The 25,257-nt window shown below is 38.6% G+C and overlaps 1 protein-coding gene across 2 annotated transcripts in view; it reads right to left on the reverse strand.

Annotated features, from left to right (window-relative positions):
* The window catches only part of FERMT1 (FERM domain containing kindlin 1), a 64,364-nt gene that overhangs the window by 16,394 nt on the left and 22,713 nt on the right, over nt 1-25,257 (reverse strand). For both annotated transcript variants that reach the window (XM_060031217.1, XM_060031218.1), the window contains exons 5-9: nt 22,699-22,912; nt 20,574-20,676; nt 10,555-10,662; nt 10,008-10,139; nt 8,076-8,125 (exon numbers count right to left, since the gene is read on the reverse strand). In XM_060031217.1, coding sequence (XP_059887200.1) covers nt 8,076-8,125; nt 10,008-10,139; nt 10,555-10,662; nt 20,574-20,676; nt 22,699-22,912 — 607 coding nt within the window. The remainder of the gene's footprint in view (nt 1-8,075; nt 8,126-10,007; nt 10,140-10,554; nt 10,663-20,573; nt 20,677-22,698; nt 22,913-25,257) is intronic.

Raw genomic sequence — 25,257 nt, forward strand, 5'->3', positions numbered from 1 at the left:
CACTTGACCATGGTGTATGATCTTTTAATGTGCTGTTGGATTCTGTTTGCTAGTATTTTGTTGAGGATTTTTTGCATCTATGTTCATCAGTGATATTAGCCTGTAGTTTTCTTTCTTTGTGACATCTTTGTCTGGTTTTGGTATCAGGGTGATTGTGGCCTCGTAGAATGAGTTTGGGAGTGTTCCTCCCTCTGCTTTACTTTGGAAGAGTTTGAGAAGGATAGGTGTTAGCTCTTTTCTAAATGTTTGATAGAATTCACCTGTGAAGTCACCTGGTCCTGGGCTTTTGTCTGTTGGAAGATATTTAATCACAGTTTCAATCTCAGTGCTTGTGACTGGTCTGTTCATATTTTCTATTTCTCCCTGGTTCAGTCTCAGCAGGTTGTGCATTTCAAAGAATTTGTCCATTTCTTGCAGGTTGTCCATTTTCATGGCATAGAGTTGCTTGTAGTAATCTCTCATGATCCTTTGTATTTCTGCAGTGTCAGTTGTTTCTTCTCCTTTTTCATTTCTAATTCTATTGATTTGAGTCTTCTCCCTTTTTTTTCTTGATGAGTCTGGCTAGCAGTTTATCAATTTTGTTTATCTGCTCAAAGAACCAGCTTTTAGTTTTATTGATCTTTGCTATCATTTCCTTCACTTCTTTTTCATTTATTTCTGATCTGATTTTTATGATTTCTTTCCTTCTGCTAACTTTGGGGGCTTTTTGTTCTTCTTTCTCTAATTGCTTTAGGTGCAAGGTTAGGTTGTTTATTTGAGATGTTTCCTGTTTCTTAAGGTAGAACTGTATTGCTATAAACTTCCCTCTTAGAACTGCTATTGCTGCATCCCATAGGTTTTGGTTCGTTGCGTCTCCATTGTCATTTGTTTCTAGTTATTTTTTGATTTCCTCTTTGATTTCTTCAGTGATCACTTGGTTATTAAGTAGTGTATTGTTTAACCTCCATGTGTTTGTATTTTTTACAGATCTTTTCCTGTAATTGATACCTAGTCTCATAGCATTGTGGTCGGAAAAGATACTTGATACAATTTCAATTTTCTTAAATTTACCAAGGCTTGATTTGTGACCCAAGATATGATCTATCCTGGAGAATATTCCATGAGCACTTGAGAAAAATGTCTATTCTGTTGTTTTTGGAAGGAATGTCCTATAAATATCAATTCAGTCCATCTTGTTTAATGTTTCATTTAAAGCTTGTGTTTCCTTATTTATTTTCATTTTGGATTATCTGTCCATTGGTGAAAGTGGGGTGTTAAAGTCCCTTACTATGATTGTGGTACTGTCGATTTCCCCTATTATGGCTGTTAGCATTTGCCTTATGTATTGAGGTGCTCCTATGTGGGTGCATAAATATTTACAATTGTTATATCTTCTTCTTGGATCGATCCCTTGATCATTATGTAGTGTCATTCTTTGTCTCTTGTAATAGTCTTTATTTTAAAGTCTATTTTGTCTGATATGAGAATTGCTACTCCGGCTTTCTTTTGATTTCCATTTGCATAGAATATCTTTTTCCATCCCCTTACTTTCAGTCTGTATGTGTCCCTAGGTCTGAAGTGGGTCTCTTGTAGACAGCACCTGCTGAGACTGAACCAGGAAGAAATAGAAAATATGAACAGACCAATCACAAGCACTGAAATTGAAACTGTGATTAAAAATCTTCCAACAACAAAAGCCCAGGACCAGATGGCTTCACAGGCAAATTCTATCAAATATTTAGAAAAGAGCTAACACCTATCCTCAAACTCTTCCAAAATATGGCAGAGGGAGGAACACTCCCAAACTCATTCTACGAGGCCACCATCACCCCGATACCAATACCAGACAAAGATGTCACAAATAAAGAAAACTATAGGCCAATATCACTGATGAACATAGATGCAAAAATCTTCAACAAAATACAAGCAAACAGAATCCAACAGCACATTAAAAGGATCATACACCATGATCAAGTGGGGTTTATTCCAGGAATGCAAGGATTCTTCAATATACGCAAATCAATCAACATGATACACCATATTAACAAATTGAAGGAGAAAAACCATATGATCATCTCAATAGATGCAGAGAAAGTTTTCGACAAAATTCAACACCCATTTATGATAAAAACCCTGCAGAAAGTAGGCCTAGAGTAAACTTTCCTCACCATAATAAAGGCCATATATGACAAACCCACAGCCAACATTGTCCTCAATGATGAAAAACTGAAACCATTTCCACTAAGATCAGGAAAAAGACAAGGTTGCCCACTCTCAGCACTCTTATTCAACATAGTTTTGGATGTTTTAGCCACAGCAATCAGAGAAGAAAGGGAAATAAAAGGAATCCAAATTGGAAAAAAAGAAGTAAAGCTGTCACTGTTTGCAGATGATATGATACTCTACATTTCCCATTTCCCATTGCAACAAAAATAATAAAATATCTAGGAATAAACTAAGTAGACAAAAGACCTGTATGCAGAAAATTATAAGACACTGATGAAATAAGTTAAAGATGACACAAATAGATGGAGAGATATACCACGTTCTTGGATTGGAGGAATCAACATTGTGAAAATGACTCTACTACCCAAAGTAATCTACAGATTCAATGCAATCCCTATCAAACTACCACTGGCATTTTTCACAAAACTAGAACAAAAAAATTCACAATTTGTATGGAAACACGAAAGACCCCAAATAGCCAAAGCAATCTTGAGAACGAAAAATGGAGCTGGAGGAATCAGGCTCCCTGACTTCAGACTATCCTACAAAGCTACAGTAATCAAGACAGTATGGTACTGGCACAAAAACAGAAATATAGATCAATGGAACAGGATAAAAATCCCAGAGATAAACCCACGCACATACGGTCACCTTATCTTTGATAAAGGAGGCAAGAATATACAGTGGAGAAAAGACAGCCTCTTCAATAAGTGGTGCTGGGAAAACTGGATAGGTACATGTAAAAGTATGAAATTAGAAAATTTCCTAACACCATACACAAAAATAAACTCAAAATGGATTAAAGACCTAAATGTAAGGCCAGACACTATCAAACTCTTATAGGAAAACATAGGCAGAACACTCTATGACAGAAATCATAGCAAGATCCTTTTTGATTCACCTCCTAGGAAAATGGAAATAAAAACAAAAATAAACAAATGGGACCTAATGAAACTTCAAAGCTTTTGCACAGTAAAGGAAACCATAAACAAGACGAAAAGGTAACCCTCAGAATGGGAGAAAATATTTGCAAATGAAGCAACTGACAAAGGATTAATCTCCAAGATTTACAAGCAGCTCATGCAGCTCAATGACAAAAAAACAAACAACCTAATCCACAAATGGGCAGACGAGCTAAATAGACATTTCTCCAAAGAAGATATACAGATTGTCAACAGACACATGAAAGAATTCTCAACATCACTAATCATTAGAGAAATGCATATCAAAACTACATTGAGGTATCACCTCATACCGGTCAGAATGGCCATCATCAGAAAATCTGCAAACAGTAAATGCTGGAGAGGGTGTGGAGAAAAGGGAACACTCTTGCACTGTTGGTGGGCATATAAATTGATACAGCCACTATGGAGAACAGTGTGGAGGTTCCTTAAAAAACTAAAATAGAACTACCATATGACCCAGCAATCCCACTACTGGGCATATACCCTGAGAAAACCATAATTCAAGAAGAGTCATGTTCCAAAATATTCATTGCAGCTCTATTTACAATAGCCAGGACATGGAAGCAACCTAAGTGTCCATCAACAGATGAATGGATAAAGAAGATGTGGCATATATATACAATGGAATATTACACAGCCAAAAAAGAAACGAAATTGAGAGATTTGTAGTGAGGTGGATGGACCTAGAGTCTTTCATACAGAGTGAAGTAAGTCAGAAAAAGAAAAACAAATGCTGTATGCTAACACATATATATGGAATCTAAGAAAAAAAGAAAAGGTCATGAAGAACTTAGGGGTAAGACGGGAATAAAGACACAGACCTACTAGAGCCTGGACTTGAGGATATGGGGAGGGGGCAGGGTAAGCTTTGAGAAAGTGAGAGAGTGGCATGGACATATATACACTACCAAACGTAAAATAGATAGCTAGTGGGAAGCAGCCGCATAGCACAGGGAGATCAGCTAGGTGGTTTGTGACCACCTAGAGGGGTGGGATAGGGAGTGTGGGAGGGAGGGAGATGCAAGAGGGAAGAGATATGGGAACATATGTATATGTATAACTGATTCACTTTGTTATAAAGCAGAAACTAACACACCATTGTAAAGCAATTATACTCCAATAAAGATGTTAAAAAAAGCAAAAGCAAAAAATCCGCCCCCAAAACCCAAAATGTTCTCTTCACAGCATTAATATCTTTCAAAAACTGGTTATTTTCTCACTCATTTTACAATCACCTTTTCCTAAATGACAGATTAAGTGCATTTATTATTTTGAAAGTATCTGGAGGCTCACTACTGATGGCCACTTATCATCACAGAGAGGTCATAGATTTGGAACTTCTTTTTTTTTTTTTTGGCTGCGTTGGGTCTTCGTTCCTGTGCGCAGGCTTTCTCTAGTTGCAGTGAGCAGGGGCTACTCTTCGTTGCGGTAGCAGGCTTCACATTGCAGTGACTTCTCATTGCAGAACACGGGTTCTAGGTGCATGGGCTTCAGTAGTTGCAGCACGTGGGCCCAGTAGTTGTGGCTCTTGGACTTAGTTGCTCTGTGGCATGTGGGATCTTCCCAGACCAGGGATCGAACCTGTGTCCCCTGCAGTGGCAGGTGGGTTTTTAACCAGTGAGCCACCAGGCAAGTCCCTCTTTTTTTTTTTTTTTTAAGTATAACTCTTACAGGTAATTTTGCATGTGATAACCAGTGAGCCTTAGAGTAGGACTAAAGATTTTCGTAGTCACCCTCCATCTCTTTAAAAATACTGTAAAGATTCTACCAAATTTAAGAGTCTCTTATTTATGAACTAAATCACACTGACAGTCTTCTATAGCACATTGGGTATGTTTGACTGGAACTTCTTTGCTACAGTAACTTGATTATGAATGACTCCATGAATGAGTTTTATTTGTAACCTCTCCCTATAACCCTGCTGTGGAGCCATTTATTCCAAGGTAGTTTCTCCAACAGTGGTTACACCTTACAGTTTGGAGATAAATCATTGTTTTTATTAAATATGTAATTGACTATTAGGATTGTATCTTGCCTGATTTATATTTAAGGGTTTGTAGCAAGTAAAATGTTGAGAGATTGGGCATAAAGTTCTAGATTGATTGTTATCTTCTCTTAGCCCTTTCAAGATATCTTCCAGCCAACAAGAACAGTTTTTCCTTTATAGGAAATCTATCTTTTCTCTTTGACTTCAAAGACTTTCTCTTACCAATGGTTGGCCACACCAAGATGTACGTTTATACTGATTTATTTTGTTGGGATTTGTGATTCTTGAATTTAAGGAGTTTGTCTTCAACAATTATGGAAAATAAGCATTCTCTTTGGAATGTTTGCTTCTCCCCTTTTTTTCCTTCTGAAACTCCTAGTTGAACCTTCTCATTCTATCTATACCATATCTTCCACTTCTACCTTTCTAAGTCCTCTCTTTGTGTTTTGAACTTGATGTTTAATACATGTATTCAATTTTAAATTTCTATGACTATATTTTTCTTTCTTAGAGTTTCTAATACTGCCTTTCATTACAATTTTTACCTTTCAATGTACTTAATGATTCTAAACATACTCATTTTATGGTTTCTTCAGATTGTTCTATTACCTAAAATTATTAAAATGGCTAATCCTCTTATTTACTGGGCCTACTGACTTTTCTTTATGGTGGTTCATGAACTCACCTGGTTAGTAATTTTTATTGGGAGGTTGTTTGTTTGTTTGTTTGTTTTGGGGGTGTTGCTGTTTTCTGTAGAAGGTCCACGCATGCTAGATTGTGAATATTTCCCTCCAAGTATTTTTGCAATTACATTTGCTAGGGTTTCATAGCTTCTGTGGTTCTGGACCAGTTTGTGTTTTATTTTTCAGAATTCTCTTATCATATAAGACATTTAAATTTAGATCTACATCTGTGTGTGGCACAGACCTTGGCTCTGACTTTTCAAGAGACATTTCATCTCCCCACACAGCACTCTATGCAAGGATGAACTTACTCTTCCTTTGACTGATAGGCAGTTTTTCTACTCCCTGTTAAGCAGAGAAGGCAGCTCTTGCAAGTTTCTGGCTTTAGGCAGCAGATTCAGTCCTGGCTCATAACTTTACAGGAGGCAACCCCACCTTGAATCCTGTGTGGGGATTAAAATTCCAGCCCTGAGCCATGAGAATCAATGTTCATGGCCAAACCCCCCTGTGCAGCTGAAGCTTCATTTGTAGAACTAGTTCCCTCTTCGTTTCCTGAAAGCTGAGATTTCCCAGTCTCACTTCAAGATCAACTTTGTATTGACAATTCTTTTTATCTTACCCAACATTCAAATGAATTTATAGTGAGACTGAGATTTGCATCAGATCAGAGGCCATGTTGCTAGGAAGTGAAGTTCACTATTTATATAGTGGTTCAATAGATGTGTTTAGGGGGAAAAAAGAGCTTCACTGTCAAAGAAAAAAAAAATTAAAAATCAAAGGGTTAGTTCAATGCTCTTCTCCTGCTGAGGAAAGGAGGCCCAGAGAAATGAAGGGTCTATAAGGGTCACACACCCACTAGCAGCAGAGCTCCACTCTCCAACATCTTTCCTCCCTTCCCTTCTCCTTTTCTGTTTCATCCTCACCCCCCGCTTCCTCCTTTATTATTTTCTTCCAGAAACCATATTATATTATACATTCAACGCCTTGAAACCTTTGGTAGATAAAGTGGCCACTGGTGAAATATGAGGACAACTTTGTGAGTTTTAGCATAATAATCACCCTAAAGTGATACGGATTCAGGGCTTAGTTTCAGGATATCGCTTCCTTCATCAAAAACATCTATAGGAAGAATATTGTCATTATTTGGTTTGCGAAGAGCTCAATTTGCACTATATAGAGAAAACGGCAACTGAATTTCTTTTAAGAACAATTATTAATAATTTATTAAGATATATTTGTGGATTCAAATCCTTATTTTTTTTCTGTAGCTCTGACTATAACAATATGCATGGTTGCAACTATTTATACCACAGAAGTTAAATGAATGACCCTATTGTTTGGAACCATCTGTTAAAAATCACACTAAAAAAAAAAAACCTTGTAGAAACCCAGTGACAAATATTGTTACCTCCAGACGCTTGTTTCTCATTTATAGCTGATTCATTGTTCATTCTTTCCAAGTCTTTCTTTGCATTATATGTTAAAAAAAGCGACTTGTGTTTCTTTTCAAGCCAACTGACTCAGTGAAGTGTCAGCTTGTTAAGAAAAGTCAACAAACCATAAAGTAACTGATAGAACTTCAAAAGAACCCTACTCTTTTCATCCTAACCCACCTTGGCACCATCACAAATGTGGCAGCCCTTTCTTCCCATGAAGAAGGTAAAAAACTTCTCTGCCTTTTTAACAGTTTCAGATTGACCTGAGGTGGCTGGGGAGTTTATCAGAAATACTTTAACAGGTGAAGGTAGATAAACTAAGGTGACTACTCTCTATAAGCCCAGGATCAAAGTTCTAGAGACAACTGATTTTTAAACCATGAAAGAGCTTTCAAATAGTGTGAGAGTCCTGAGCAGGTGGACCATAGAAAGAATTCCAGTCTGGCATATGTGTTCAGTATCACTGACACCAGCCGTGTTTACACCACCATTTAATGAGCCAGGCACCATGCTCAATGCTTCATATGCATCATCTAATTTAATTCTCCCAACAAGCCTAAGGGAAGGTATATCCCCACTTTATAGATCAGGAAACTGAGGCTCAGGGACATAAGGACAATACCTGAGGTCACCCAGCTGATGTGCATAGTGGAGCTAGGACTCCATCCATTGCCTGATGCCAAAGCTCATGCTCTTACCTTTGAACAATGAACCTGCCTAATGGATGTTCAATTTAAACTCCTAGACTCTTTACCTGCAAGATTTTGTGTAACTTCTTTCCTCTTCAAGGGTGACTTACCTAAATAATCTGAGATTATCTGCAAGTTTAGGGATATCAGTAATGTCCTCCTGAGGAAAAGCAGATAACATTTGACAAGCAGTAATTAGACAGGTGGTGCTGATACTCTGTACCTGCACTGTCCCACACTGTAGCCACCCGCCATGTGTAGGTATTTACATTAGAATTAATTAAAATTAAATAAATTGAAAAACTCAGTTCCTCAGTCCACCAGCTACATTTCCAGTTGTTACCTTGGGGGTGAGGTGGGGGAGGGTTAGGACTAGGATCGGGCACATGTGGGACTTCTGGGGTGATTGGTAAAGTTCTAGTTCTTGATTTGGGTGGTGACTTGGGTGATAAATTAATACTAATTTGTTAAGCTGTACGTTTTTGTATTTTTTACTTTCCTGTGTCATATATTACACAAATGAAAAAAGATTTTAAAAACTACCACACACTATCACTCAAGTTAAAAATCTGAGTTAGAAACTACTAATTTGGGGCTTCCCTGGTTGTGCAGTGGTTAAGAATCCACCTGCCAATGCAGGGGACATGGGTTCGAGCTCTGGTCCGGGAAGATCCCGCATGCCGCAGAGCAACTAAGCCCGTGCACCACAACTACTGAGCCCACGTGCCACAACTACTGAAGCCCGCGTGCCTAGAGCCCATGCTACTCAACAAGAGAAGCCACCACAATGAGAAGCCTGCATACTGTGATGGAGAGTAGCCCCTGATAGCTGCAACTAGAGAAAGCCCACGTGCAGCAACAAAGACCCAATGCAGCCAAAAATAAATAAATAAAAGAAATAAATTTATTAAAAAACTACTACTTTTATGTATAAACAAAATATTTTACAATGTTTATATCAGAGTGGATAAGTCTTGCTATATCTAGTTCACTGATTAAACTCTCAGAAGGAATCTCATTCAAAGTTCATTCTGCAGTGTAGGTTGGTGCCTTTTTTCAAACTGAAAAGACTATTGTTTGGCATCAAAAAAAAATACTGAGGAAGGTGAGAAGGGAATTTTTTATTTATTCTAAGAAGGATGACTTTTCCATTGTAAGTATTTAGTGGAGGATGTAGACAAAAGAGAAGTCCAGTTTCATGGGGCCCATGTCTCTAACAAATGTGATTCAGGGCCTGAATCTCTACAGAATCTGGGAATTCAGTTTGTATGAAGTATTTGCTTTGGCATGATACCAATTTCCTATTTTAAGGAATTTAACCATAATAGAACACACATTAAATACAAAACTATATAATGACTCATTTTTATCTATTACTATTTATAGCCAATTACAATGACTCTACCTCTCTGATTCAATGTGATTAAACTAATGACTGAAGAAGTTATACAAAAGAGTGGCTCCCAATGAATGAATCAAACAAGGAGGGGCACTGCAATTATAAAGCTGACATTCAGCCACATTTCTTGGATAAGGAGCAATAAAGATGATAAAACAGTGTTATTTCTTTATGTTTTACTGGAGAGTTTTTCTTTATTTACTAAAGTCAAAAGGTTCAGGAACTTTTTACAATGTCCAACCTTGCCCAGTTGAAATGTATGACTAAGTCAACAGATCATATGGTTTCTCTACTTTCACAGCTACCTCATTCTTCTAGACTTAAGTTAAAGGGCCAATTCATGTTCCACACTAGTGAAATGGAGCCCTCAGCAGTCTTTCCCTCATACAAGCTAGCTTATCTTTAAGAAGAAATACAATATGAAAGAATTGTCATTGAGAGTGATGAAAATACCTTACCGTCTCTTACAGAGCGACCTGAGAAAAGCTAGTCCGTTCTTGCTAGGTTTAAGTTTGTCAGATGAAGAGAGTATTTTCTATTTTTCAAAATCAGACAAAATATTCCCTTATAATAATAAAAAAACTCATCTATGTTTGTCAATCAGAGCAAAGCCACAATTCCGAGTTATCAGAAAAATTCATACCAAAGTGTTGTCTGCTTTTCCACCTTCCAGGGTCACTTCCAAATTAGAAAGTGCTGCTTCTACTTCATCGACCTCAGACTCATTTGTAAAATCCTGTATTTCAGTAGACAACGACAGTTTGCTAATGTGATACTACAACAAAAACAGAGGTTTTAGGAATGTTATAAACACAAGGGAATCCATCGGCCATTTCTTCTTTGAAGACAATTCCCCTGTAATACTGAACATCTCCTGGAAGGAGATCCCCCAGCTATGTAGGGAAAATGAAATATAATTTAAATTATTTTGAGATTTATGGTTAGTCATGTTCCAACTCAGTTCTTTCCCATCACTGGTTGACCTTGTAGTGCAGAAGAGATGAGGACGGCAAGACTGATGCTTTATAAGATGTGCATGTGGATGGGTTATGAGGAATATTTTAAATAATTTACTACCCTCATTTTCAGCTCTTTTTCAAAGAAAAACAATCAGTATGAAGAAAATGAAACTTTAAGGAGAACAAATTTGCTTTCTCTCCTTTCAGAGAAAGGTACCGAGGTTCCCATACCTGTAGTGCTGCAAAGATCAACATTTCTTCCTCCGTGCAGTCAATTTCTTCTAAGAGAATGGCCCACCTGGCTTGTTCATAAAGTTGGTTTATTCGGACAGCATCGTACTAGAGAAAGAAAGAGATATATGTGTGTGTATGTATGAGGGGGCATATTTACATTCCACAGTACAAAAGATCTAGAATAACTGAGGCCAATCCTTGTTAATCAGATGCAATAAACTTTAGTTCAGGTAACGGAAAGAAACCCCTCTATCTTTCCACTGCCCCAGCTCATTTTACTTCTGAATTAAGAAGTTTCTTTCTCAAAATATTTTCCAGAGCTTCTTGAAGGGGCCAAACTGACCCATCTTAGATTCCAGTATTTTCCCTTTCTTATCACACTTCTATTGTTGGGAAACACAGGTAGTGAAATGGTTTATGTGATAAGTAGTATAAGGAGAAGGGGTCCCCAGGCTAATCTGTAGACTCTGTAAATCTAATCAGAATCTGACAGGGGTTTTTAGTGGAACTTCATGCAAGCTGATCAAGTTGGGCTGGAAGAGACAATGTTCAAATATCTCCAAGAACATTTTGAAAAAGAACAATGCTGGGGAGACACTTGTCCTCCCAGATATTAAAATATATAATAAAGTGGCAGCAACTAAAATAGTGTGGTATTGGTATAGCAATTCACAAAATGTCAGTAAAGCAATATCCAGCAACAGACCTATGTATGTATATAATTTAATATAAAAGAAAATGGCATTTTATCAGCAGGGGAAGAAAGAATTCAGCACTATAACAGTGTTAAAAATGCCAAGCAATTTGGAGAACAAAAATCGAAAATCACAAAACAATCTTACACATCCAAAATACATAAATTACAGATAGATTAAAGAATCTAAACATGCAAAACCACAATGAGATACCACTTCACATCCACTAGGATGAATCTAATCTAAAGGACAGATAATAACAAATATTGGTAAGAATGTGGACAAATTGGAACCCCTGTGCATTGCTGGTGGGAATGTAAAATGGTGTAGCCTCCATGGGAAACAGTTTGGCAGTTCCTGAAAAAGCTGAACATAGAATATGATCCAGCAATTCCACTCATAAGTATATACTGAAAAAAAATTGAAAACCGGGACTCAAACAAATACTATTACACCAATGTTCATAGTAGCATTATTCACAATTGCCAAAAGCTAGATACAACCAAAATATCTATCAATAGATGACTGAATAAACAAAATGTAATGTATATCCAATACATACAATGGAATACAATGGAGTATTATTCAGCCTTGAAAAGGAAAGGAATTCTGATACATGCTACAACATAAATGAACCTTGAAGACATTACGCTCAGTGAAATCAGACAGACACAAAAGGACAATTATTGTATGATTCCACTTACATGAAGTACCTAGACTAGGCAAATTCATACAGACGGGAAGTAGGATAGAGGTTACTAGGGGCTGGAGGAAGGGGAAAATGGGGAGCTTTGTTTAATGGGTACAGCGTTTCTGTACAGGATGATGAAATAGTTCTGAAAATAGTGGTGATAGTTGCACAACACTGTGAATGTACTTAATGCCACTGAATTGTAGACCTAAAAATGGTTAAAATGGCAAATGTTATGTTTTGTATATTTTACATTAATTTTAAAAAGTCAAAAAAAAACAAAACCGAGACTTGTACATGAATGTTCACAGCAGTATTTTTCATAATAGCCAAAAAGTAGAAACAATCCAGATGTCCGTCAGCTGACAAATGCATAAATACATATATATATAATGGAATATTATTTGGCAATGAAAAGAAATGAAATACTGATACATGCTACAATATGAATAGACCTTGAAAATTCTACGCTAAGTGAAAGAAACTGTCACAAAGTACCACATAGTTTGTATATTGTATAACTCCATTTACATGAAATGTCCAGAATAAGCAAATCCATAGAGACAGAAAGTAGACTGATGGTTGCTTAGGATTAGGAGGGTTGGAGGGAAATGGGAAGAGACTCCAAATGGGTGATGGACTTCTTGGTGGGATGATGAAAATGCTCTGAAATTAGATAGTGGTGTTGGTTGCACAACTCTGTGAATATACTAAAAACCATTGATTTGTACATATTAAATGGGTGAAATGTTGGTATGTGAAATGCATGGTATTATGTGAATTATATATCTAAAAGCAGTTATAAAAAAATCTAAAGATAACAATCAAAACTATTAGAAGGAAACATGAGAGAAAACTTTTTGTAATTTTTCAGCAAGGAAGCCCTTTCTAAGCAAGACAGGAAAACTTTAGGTTATGCTGTATAAGGCTGACTTGACAATCAATAACTAAACTTTTTTTTTTTTTTGCGGTACGCGGGCCTCTCACTGTTGTGGCCTCTCCCATTGCGGAGCACAGGCTCCGGACACGCAGGCTCAGCGGCCATGGCTCATGGGACCAGCCTCTCCGCGGCATGTGGGATCTTCCCAGACCGGGGCACGAACCCGTGTCCCCTGCATCGGTAGGTGGACTCTCAACCACTGCGCCACCAGGGAAGCCCAATAACTAAACATTTTTAAGTGAAAAATCCCCTGAATAAGATTATATATTTATAAGGTATAGATTGAAAGGAAATATCTGCAATAAAAAAGGTAATATCCATTACACACAAAGTGCTCCTATAAATAAATACAAAAAATATAAAGAGTTCAATAGAAGATGGGGCAAATATATATATCAACAGGCAATTCACAGAAGAAAACAAAATGGCCACATAAACATTAGAAAAGATTCTCAACCTCACTAGTAATCAGAGAATTCAAATTAAAACAAGAAGACATAGGGCTTCCCTGGTGGCATAGTGGTTAAGAATCCGCCTGCCAATGCAGGGGACACAGGTTTGAGCCCTGGTCTGGGAAGATCCCACATGCCGTGGAGCAACTAAGCCTGTGCGCCACAACTACTGAGCCTATGTGCTGCAGCTACTGAAGCCCATGCGTCTAGAGTCCATGCTCCACAACAAGAGAAGCCACTGCAATGGGAAGCCCGCACACCACAACGAAGAGTAGTCCCCACTCACCGCAACTAGAGAAAGCCTGCACACAGCAACGAAGACCCAACACAACCAAAAATAAATAAATAAATTTATTAGAAAAAAACCCCAAAAACAAGATGACATAATTTCTATTTTCTTATGGGATTTACCCAGGCTGTAAGTGCTGGTAATGGCTGGTATTGGTGAGGATGTGGTGCAAACGGGCACTTACACATATGAGATCAGTAGGAAGAACTTTGGTGGGATATTTAAATGTTTTTTTTGCCCTTTCATGAGCATGTCCACAGTTACTATTCTAAAGAAATGCAAAGTACTCATCAAAGACACTTGTACAAGAATGTTCACAGTTTTTGAAAGAGGAAAAATTTCAAGCAACCCACAGGTCCTGATAAACTATAGCCTTTCCTCTGATTATTTTGTACTGGTTAAAAAAAGTGAGTCAGACACATATGCTGACATGAAAAGATGGCTGTGATATATTATGAAGTAAAAAGAAGCGAGCTACACAGCAAATACATGATCCTATTTATGTAGGAAGAAAAGATCCTGAAAATCTGTTCAAAAATACGTTTATAAATGTATGTGAAAAAATCTGCATGAATGATTAATCATTAAGCTGTTAACTGTGGCTAGTTCTCAGGAGAAAGGTCATGGTAAAGGACTATTTTCCATTTTTACTCTAAATAATTCCTTTTTAGTATTAGCCATTTTTAAGTGTATGGTTCAGTGGCATTAAGTACACTTGCGTTGCTGTGCAACCATTACCACCATCTGTCTCCAGAACTCATTTCATCTTACAAAACTGGAATTCTGTACCAATTAAACAATAACTCTCCTATGTTTGATTTTCTTTTCTTTTCTTTTTTTTCATATTGAGGCTATACTTTACTGTATCCTTTAAAAACGATAAACTGTTAAAGATAACATGGGGGAGAAATAGAAAGATAGAGTACCTAAACAGGTTTATCACGGGTTGGTTGGCATGAGTTCGTTTTTCGTTTTGCATTAACTTTATGCACACTAGGGAAAAAGGTGACAGGGAAGGTCAAAATCCGCAGTGAACCCGAACCTGGCAAGCGGTGCTGCTCTTAGGCCAGTGGGACCGTGACCTGTCCACAGGCTCCCTCCTTCTCAGCATTTCTAAAGCTGCTTGGAAAGGAGGGCAAATGCAGATCCAGGGGTGTGGTTTTCAGGAGGCTGGAATAATAAGAATCTTAAGAAAGTCTGTCTTTGTTTTGTGAACTTCAACGGGTGTCATGGAAATCCTCAGGAGTTTGCCCCAGAATCCTCCAAAAACAAACTAAAATATGACACACATAAAAACATTCATGGTAGCATCATTCATAACAGCTCCAAACCAGAAACAACCCAATGTCCCTCAGCTGGAAAATGGATAAACAAGTGTATCCAAATGTGTCCAGCCACACGATAGGACACCACTCCGGCAAAAACACAGATAACCTTCGAAGTCATCATGCCGAGAGTCCAGATACAAGATTACACACTGTATGATTCCATATGTGAAATTTCTAGAAAAGGCAAAACTCAAGACAGAAAGCACACCAGGTGCGGGCTGGGGCTGGGGGCAGGGACTGACCACAAATGGGTATGAGGAAACATTTTTGGGTGACACAAGTGTTTTAAAACTAGATTGTGGTGATGGTTGCACAACTGTATAAATTCACTGAAAATCACATTGTACACTTACAATGGGTAAATTTTATGGCATGTCAATTATACTGTAATCCAAAGACATGACAACTAAACAAACCACACACACAGTGCACACCAAAACCAGGCAAGCAACGCCCAACCCACTCCCCCATAGGCCCCTGCCTTTAATTCACAGCTGAAACACAAAATCTAAATAGTATGTGCGGTTGCCGAAATCTGAATTGGACTAACAAACTGTCATATTTGTCTATCTATCTATCTATCTATCAATCAATCAATCATCTATTTCTCCCTCTCTGTCTGCTGTAGGGGTTTTAGTGAGAGTAAGTTAAATCACCCTGTAAGGCTTCTCTCTCAAATGCAGTCAGTAAAGATTTAAAAAATTTAATAAGAGCTTTCTCACCTAAAAATACTTAACTCCCCTCCACCCCAAGCCAGATTAAAAAAAAACTCTTTGACAGAATATTGGTTAAACAAGAGTTGCCTGCATTTACAGACTAACATCAAGAGAAGATGCTGGGCCAGCCTGGCTCCTGCTGAGGAACCTGGATTCCTCTGCGGCATCCACAGAGCTCTGGATTTTCCTCTTTGGAGGCTTGTTCACATTCCCACTGAGGCTCTGGGACAGCACAAGGTCCTGGGTCTTCACAGGTTCATTCATTAACAGGTGTCCCAAAAGCTTTTTTCCTGAGAACTCTTTCAGTGGTTTCAGCTACTCAGAAACAAATTTTTCCCTGGTGGGAACTGGCTACTGCTGCCCTCTCCTTGGCCCTCAATTTCCTTTGTCTCCTGGTTAATTGAAAATAGAAACCACCAAAGCACGTGGTTTCTGCCAACCCCACTGCTTGAATCCCTGTTTCTCCCTATCTAGTCAATTCAGTAAACCCTTCCCTCCTTCCACCAACCAACAATATAAAAAATAACAAAACCTACCTCCCATAGTTTTCATGCTATCAGGAAAGGATTACTATTTGGATCTAATCACTCTTAAGTGATTCCCTAAAAACTTGGGTAGCAAGTTTTTTAAATTAATTAATTATTTTGGCTGTGCTGGATCTTCATTTCTGCGCACAGGCTTTCTCTAGTTGCTGCAAGCGTGGGCTACTCTTCGTTTAGGTGCGCGGGCTTCTCATTGCGGTGGCTTCTCTTGTTGCAGAGCATGGGCTCTAGGTGTGCGGGCTTCAGTAGTTGTGACATGTGGGCTCAGTAGTTGCGGCACGCAGGCTCAGTAGTTGTGGCGCACGGGCTTAGTTGTTCTGCAGCATGTGGGATCTTCCCGGACCAGGGCTCAAACCCGTGTCCCCTGCATTGGAAGGTGGATTCTTAATCACTGGACCACCAGGGAAGTCCCCAGTTGGATAGCAAGTTTTAGTATCTTCTAGGCCTCTTATTAAAACTGATGTACCTTTTCTCTAGTGAACATTTAAAAAAATACTATAAACTACTGGAGTCACAAAAGTTTTTTTTGTTTTTTTTAAATGCACACATTTTAAAATGCACTTAAATGGGGCAAAAGAGTATATAATGATGGAATTCATTTTGAATGAATTCAAAAGGGACAAAGGGTGTACAATAAAAAGTCAGTCTCTTTCCCTTCCTTGTTCCCCACAAAGTGTAGTTTCTCTACCGATTGTTTTGTACCTTGTTCTTTTTCATTCAGTAATATTCCCTGAATATGCTCCCCATCAAAAGAAAGCTGATTCATTCCTCCTAATCAAAACACTATATGAATGGACCATAACGTATTTAACCAGTTCCCTATTGATGGATGTTTAGGTGTTTTCCAATTTTTCCCTAAAACAAATAATGTAATAACTGTTCTTGTGTACAGACATATCAACTCACATATTTGAGTATAACTGTGGTATAAATATCAAGGGGTGGATTTTCTGGGTCAAAGCCATGCAGAATGGTAATTCTGATAGAAATTGCCAAATTGCCTTCCATAGAGGCTAGATTAATTCATAATTTGACCTACAAGCAGTGTATGTATGAGAGAGCCTATTTCCCCATACTCTTGCTAACTCAGATAGTGCATGAAACTTTTTGATCTTTGCCAGTATAAGACCTTATAAGAGCCATTGTAGTTCCTTTTCTATGAACTATGTGTTCACATCCTTTGCTTATTAGTCTCCTGGGTTGTTGGTATTTTATTATCGATTTGGAAGAGCTCTTGATATATTAGAGACTGGCCTTTTGTTTGTAGTATGTGTTGCAATGACTTTTTTAAACTTCATTTATAGTTTTTTTGTCATGCATAAAATTTTCATTTTTTTAATTAAAATGTACCAATCTTTTCTTTATGGAGTCTGGATTTTGCATTTTTAAAGTATATCATATTTGAAATGTATTCTAGTACTTTCATACATCTGAGATTTTAATCAGTGCCTGTTGCCTCAGCTCTATAGCTTGCTTGGATCTCTCCTCTGAAAGCCAGAGAAGAGAAGCTCCCTGGTCCTATTATATGATTTAACTCCTAAATGTAGGGTACCTTGTATGTTTGCAGTGGTTTCATGGGTGCTATCTTTGCTCTTCTTGATTTGATTGTAGATTCTTTGAAAGCACAAACTCTATCTTAATTTTCTATATCCCTCTACCCAGGAGCCTTAAACTTGGTTTCATTTATAGCACTCTGTACTTTAGGAGGGCAGAGAAGGGAGGGCTGCCACAACTCTAGAGTGGTTGGGGAATCATCCTGCACCCCAAAGTCCTATCTCACCAGCTTGAGTTTTCCTGTCACCTTTGGGTTGACAGCTGCTATTTGGCTGTTAGATTCAGATACATTTTGTTCATAGGCTATGGACACAGAACTCCTTACCAATTAAGCAAGCAGGGGCTGGAGGCAAAGAGCCTAGGACAACAGCCCTAGTAACATTTGCCTTCCGGGTTCTTGTCCCCTTCTGGAAGAATGATTCCTTTTAATCTTCCACTTTTTAGACAACACATTTTTAACACTGCCCCTCCATGTTTGATATTTATGCTGATGATCTGCCATGTCTGACTTCCTTGACTGTGATGTCACTTACATGTTCCTGACTATTATTTTAAGCAGTAGATGACTGAGTTTACTTTTAACATTGAGCTCAATTGCCAAAGCAAGGGTTTTAATGGGGAATCTCTTGGCAAGGAAATTGATAGGAGGGTCTCCAAGGACCAGCTGATCCCATCCTGGAGGAGGCGACTAGGAAAGTCTGACTCTCCCAGCATCCTTGCAGCACGTAGGGGTTGAGGGTAAAGGAAATATCAGAAGTGCTCCAAAACTCCAAGGAGTTTGAAGTTTATTTATAGAGAAAATCCATGAATGTGGTACAATTAGAGGTGTGAGTCCTGAAATTACACTCAGTTGTGGCTCAGAGAAGAGATGGGCCAGTGTGACCAAGAGTAGAGAAAAGCTCCTTTCTGGAAGGAATAAGACCGGAATGTGATCTTAGGGCAGGGTTTCTGAATCTGCGATTCTTGGATTTGGGAGTCTAAATCAGGTGGTCCATAAGCCTGGATTAGAAAAAACTACACCTCCATTTGCACCGGCTTTTAATGGAAATTTAGCATTTCCTTCCATGGTGAATGTAGGCCACAAACCACAGTACTACAGAGCACTTGTGACTTCATGACTACCAGAATCACAGATTTTTCATATTGCATCACAGTTGCTATTTTCAAACAATGCTCACATTCATCATCACTTTGATATCAACTAATTAAACAGATATGTTACTTATATCCATTTTGAAAAATATTTTGGTTACTATAGTTCAATATAGTTCCATTTTGTAATCCTATGTATTTTATTTCATAAATTTGAAAACGTTATTCTACCGTCCAGCAGTTTTGGGCCCTCAACTTCTATTTTAGTTCTTGGCACACGGTAGTTGTTCGATAAATAATTGAATAAATAAAACAACAGGGGCACAAGTCTGAAGAGATAAGTTGGGGCCACATTCCTGACTTAGCAATTAGAAAATGCATAAGTATGTTTTATTTATGTGTTATCTAGTTTCAGAAAAAAATTTAAGGCAGTTTATTAGAATAGATAGCATACAACAAGGTAGATTAAGTTACCTAGGAACTAGGCAAGGAAAGAGTAAAGCTGAGTCAGGAATGAGGCTAAAAAATGAGGTTACAGAAAGTGTAAAGATTTGATTCTAGAAGGCAACACAAAAAGGAAAACCTGAATAATTGTATAATTCACATTGCCCTTAAGAAAATCAAAACAATTGGTTAAGAGAAGCCGTAACAGTAATTTCTCCTGAAGATTTTATCAAAGAAGAGCCAAAGTTTGCTTTCTTACCATGATTCACTGGAAGTGATGTACTCCAGATGCAAGCTAGGCCCATGGGCAGTAAGTTGGATCTCAATCAAAGACTGAGCAAGAGCTCCACAGAAACAAGGAAGAGGGCTTATTTTGAAGCAGATGCCAGTTAGGTAAGCAGTGGGAGTCCAGATGGGCCTCTGGAGACCAGACAAAATGAGGACCAAGCAGAAGACAGTGACACAAGAGGCGGAAACACTGCCGTGGATGAGGAAGGAACGGGTGCAGAAGAGGTGACCCGAGGCAGGCCCCTTGAACAAGTGCCCGGTGATAATTGAAGAACAGCAGTCAGCTCGGAACTGGGATGGGAAGGATACCATCATGCTGTGCACTCAGAGGACTGGTGACCCAGTGTGTGTTTTCTACTTTGGGCCACTTTAAGTGCCGATTCACAACTCTACAAAAGGGAGAATTGGGACAAGGAAGGGGCAGATGTTCAGAGGACTTATTTCACCATTCAGCTGTCCTAGGAAACTTCAGGTGGGAGATGTGCACTTAAAATGAGAGTTGGAAACCAGCTGGGGGTCTTTATTTATCCAGATAATCCCTCTGTCTCATCACCCAAGACTCATTCAGCACCGCAGTGGGGAGCCAGGTGTGTGCTATCATGAGGTCCTGGCTTCTTTGCCAAAACCCCTTCCCTTTTAACCTGGGCCTTGACAACTCCCTCCTTCCTAAGCATGAAGGGCTCCAACTCTGCGAGTCACTCTCTTTTTGTTCCTGCTTCACTGTGAATGGAGAGGGACAGCACATGCCATGAGTGAAGACCCTTAGAGACGCCCCTAACTCAGGGGTAGCCTACCTTTCATCTGTTAGAGACAAACAGATGAAAATCCAGAGACCAGTATACATTTATTGGTCTAACCCTACAGAGCTAAACAGAAGGTTACATAAATTAATCCTAATTTTGAAAACTAAATAACTCAATTTTACACTTTCATGTATTCACATTAAAAAAAAAGGGAGAGACAGAATACAGAAAAAGTATCTTACTTTGGGATTCAAGTCAAAGAAAGTGTAGTATTTAAATCGTAACAGCAGCTGCTCATCCTCCTGGATGCCTTGCTCCATAAGGGAACGTGAGGAGTCTAGCCAACTGGAAAACAACAGGATGAGTTTTAAAAGTCAATCAATTTTACATACATAATTATAGTATTATACAATGTGTTTTTATATACATATACATGTATATCTAAATGTATATGTGTGTATATATACACCCTTGAACAAAGTCCGGGTTAGTAATATAACCAAAACTCAGTAAGGGAGATGACTTGATAATAGCTTATATCTCCATTTTATCATACAGCTTTCCAAGTGCTTTTTTGTATGTATATATTTTCTCACTGACACTTTAAAGTAACCAACTGAAGGAGCCAGGGCAGTTCTTATTTTTATTTTTTTTTGAGTTAATTTTTTTACAATTTAATTTTATTTATTTTGGCTGCACCAGGTCTTAGTTGCGGCATGTGGGATCTTTAGTGGTGGCATGTGGACTCAGTTGCAGCACGCGGGATCTTTAGTTGTGGCATGTGGGCTCTTAGTTGCAGCATGCGGGATCTAGTTCCCTGACCAGGGATTGAACCCGGGCCCCCTGCATTGGGAGCACAGAGTCTCATCCACTGGACCACCAGGGAAGTCCCCCAGGGCAGTTCTTATTTTCTCAGTTTTACAGATGAGGAAAATGAGCCTCAGAAACATTAAGTGATATGTTCAAGGTCACATGCCTCGTGGTGGAGCCGGAATTAGAATCTGCGCTTGGTGACTATTGCATGTACTTGTTCTGCATGTATTTGCTGACTGCTGACCACTTCTACACTAGGTGGTCCAACCCAGAACTGGCTCTATCTTACAGAAAGTTCTATGTAGAACTTTCTGTAACGATGGAAATATTCTATATTGCCCTGCCCAACTGAGTAGTCACTAGCCACATGTGGTTACTGAAGGTTTAAATGTGGCTAGTGCCACATTTTAATTTTAATTATATTCAAACATAAATGTAAATGTCCATATGCGGCTAGTGACTCCTATACTGGGTAGCACAATTCTAGTGTTTGAAACATAAATACTGGCAATGGTGAGGTGTGATGAAAAGTTAACAACAAAACAAGGTGGGAATGAAGGGCATCCAATACCACTGAAGGAAAATGGTTTGAACTTCTATCAAGTATTTTATATATGTTTATATATATTGATTATATATATTCATATATGTAATATTCTATTACATATTATATATTCCCTTTTGGGAGAATAAGAATAACCAAGATGCAGTCTCCAACCTAAAGGAATTGACAGTCCGTGGGGTAACCAAGCCTTATACTAAAGGAACAAGGTAACACTGGAGCCAAAGAACAGAACTCAAGGGAAGTGACTGATCTTGAATGGTGACATCTCAGAAGGAGACTGTATGTGGCTGGGCTTTAAAGGACAAACAGGGACGGGCTGGTAGAGGAGGAGGGAAGGAGAGGGTTCTGGAGCAGGGGAAAAGCTGGAGGTGAGGCGGTGACACAAGAGTGAGCATGCACGTGGGGGGATGGGGTGCATGACAGCACAGCAGGACGGACAGATGGACATCTTCGGGACCAGATCTCACAGGGAGTGGAATGCTGTTAACAAACTTGACTTGACTTGGTGGACAACAGGGAGTGAAATAGATGGTGGTTTGAGAAATAAATTGTGTTTTCTGAGACCACTTCATACAAAAGCTGAAGGACTCACTTGTTGGATCACAGAATGGAGGAGTGCTCTACGAAAGACAGTGAGGTCACCTTGGGTCTCCCCTGCTGCTCCATGGGGACCAACCCACTTATAAGCTGTTCTACATTCCATAAAATACACTTTGCACACGTGTACGGTCAAAGAGTTAGTATTCACATACGGTAAACCGTTGAATTAACCCAGTGAGTAAATGTTGTTACACTTTAAATGTATTGAAATGATGAAAGGCTGCATTTTTCCCTTTTGTTGCTAAAATCAGCACTGACTTTTGTGAACAGTATACAATCCCTAGGTATGCTAACTTAAAAATGAAACACCCCTTCCCCCATCCCTGCAGCGTCTCTCTTACTATATCAACATCAGTTCACAGAGACACAAAACGAAGTCATGTCCTTACCCTGCGTTAAGCTTGGCTTTGTCAACCAGAGACCGAGGCTGGTACATGTCAGCAAGAGCTTCTGGTGACTGAGGGGGCTGGCTGAATGCGAGGATACTGCAGTTTTGTTCAGTCAAAGGGCTGTCACTGAACCAAGTCATTGTGGATGACGCTGGCGTTCCGTTGATGGGGTCATATGTGGGGGTCATGGTTCTACTGTATAAGCCAGGACTTACTGCAAAGCAAAGGAGAGAATGAACTAGGATATGAGATTTGGGGTAGGAATCTTTAGAAAAATAATTACCAATATTGCTTGTACTAAAATGGATTTTGAAGTTAAATGTTTGTTAACATTGAAAATAATCAGATAAGTCATGAGTGATGGGGAGAGAAGTTAAACACAGGTAAAACTCCTGTCTGAATATTTAGCTCCTGGGAAGCTTGGGAACTCATAGGCTGTAAAAATTTCCGAAATCAACCCAGACAGATGTGGGACTATCTCCTTCTCAATAATTCAAAATTCTCCTATTTCAGTAGTGAGTTCTGGCACTATTAGAAAACTGGAGCTCTCGCAGAATGCATGAATACACTATATTTTTTTGGCAAATCCCCTAAACAAATCACAGTATTTAAAATTTTAAGAAACCAGCTAGTTGACGGTTTATAAATCATCTGAATCTAATTTGCATAAGGAAAGCATAAATAATCCTTTTCATTCTTTTCATTGGAATATACTATGCAAGAAGCCCTCAGAGTTGCAAGCAAGCTAGAGATTAATTCTTTTTTCTTTTTTTTTACATCTTTATTGGAGTATAATTGCTTTACAATGGTGTGTTAGTTTCTGCTTTATAACAGAGTGAATCAGTTATACATATATATATATATTCCCATATCTCCTCCCTCTTGCGTCACCCACCCTCCCACCCTCCTTATCCCACCCATCCAGGTGGTCACAAAGCACCGAGCTGATCTCCATGTGCTATGCGGCTGCTTCCCACTAGCTATCTATTTTACGTTTGGTAGTGTATATATGTCCATGCCTCTCTCACTTTGTCACAGCTTACCCTTCCCCTCCGCATATCCTCAAGTCCATTCTCTAGTAGGTCTGTGTCTTTATTCCCGTCTTACCCCTAGGTTCTTTATGACATTTTTTTTGCTTAGATTCCATATATATGTGTTAGCATATGGCATTTGTCTTTCTCTTTATGACTTATTTCACTCTGTATGACAGACTCTAGGTCCATCCACCTCACTACAAATAACTCAATTTCGTTTCTTTTTATGGCTGAGTAATATTCCATTGTATATATGTGCCACATCTTCTTTATCCATTCATCCGATGATGGACACTTAGGTTGTTTCCATCACCTGGCTATTGTAAATAGAGCTGCAATGAACATTTTGCTACATGACTCTTTTTGAATTATGGTTTTCTCAGGGTGTATGCCCAGTAGTGGGATTGCTGGGTCATATGGTAGTTCTATTTGTAGTTTTTTGAGGAACCTCCAAACTGTGCTTCATAGTGGCTGTACCAATTCACATTCCCACCAGCAGTGCAAGAGTGTTCCCTTTTCTCCACACGCTCTCCATCTAGATTTTTTGATGATGGCCATTCTGACCGGTGTGAGAGGATATCTCATTGTAGTTTTGATTTGCATTTCTCTAATGATTAATGATGTTGAGCATTCATTCATGTGTTTGTTGGCCATCTGTGTGTCTTCTTTGGAGAAATGTCTATTTAGGTCTTCTGCCCATTTTTGGATTGGGTTGTTTGTTTTTTTGTTATTGATCTGCAGGAGCTGCTTGTAAATTTTGGAGATTAATCCTTTGTCAGTTGCTTCATTTGCAAATATTTTCTCCCATTCTGAGGGTTGTCTTTTGGTCTTGTTTATGGTTTCCTTTGCTGTGCAAAAGCTTTTAAGTTTCATTAGGTCCCATTTGTTTATCTTTGTTTTTATTTCCATTGCTCTAGGAGGTGGGTCAAAAAGGATCTTGCTGTGATTTATGTCATAGAGTGTTCTGCCTATGTTTTCCTCTAAGAGTTTGATAGTTTCTGGCCTTACATTTAGGTCTTTAATCCATTTTAAACTTATTTTTGTGTATGGTGTTAGGGATTGTTCTAATCTCATGCTTTTACATATACCTGTCCAGTTTCCCTATCACAACTTATTGAAGAGGCTGTCCTTTCTCCACTGTGCATTCCTGCCTCCTTTATCAAAGATAAGGTGACAATATGTGCGTGGGTTTATCTCTGGGCATTCTATCCTGTTCCATTGATTCTATATTTCTGTTTTTGTGCCAACACCATACTGTCTTGATTACTGTAGCTTTGTAGTATAGCCTGACATTAGGGAGCCTGATTCCTCCAGCTCCGTTTTTCGTTCTCAAGATTGCTTTGGCTATTCAGGGTCTTTTGTGTTTCCATACAAATTGTGAAATTTTTTGTTCTAGTTCTGTGAAAAATGCCAGTGGTAGTTTGATAGGGATTTCATTGAATCTGTAGATTACTTTGGGTAGTAGAGTCATTTTCACAATGTTGATTCTTCCAATCCAAGAACATGGTATATCTCTCCATCTATT

The sequence above is a fragment of the Delphinus delphis genome, chromosome 15 (assembly GCF_949987515.2).
Source record: "Delphinus delphis chromosome 15, mDelDel1.2, whole genome shotgun sequence".
NCBI lineage: Eukaryota > Metazoa > Chordata > Mammalia > Artiodactyla > Delphinidae > Delphinus > Delphinus delphis.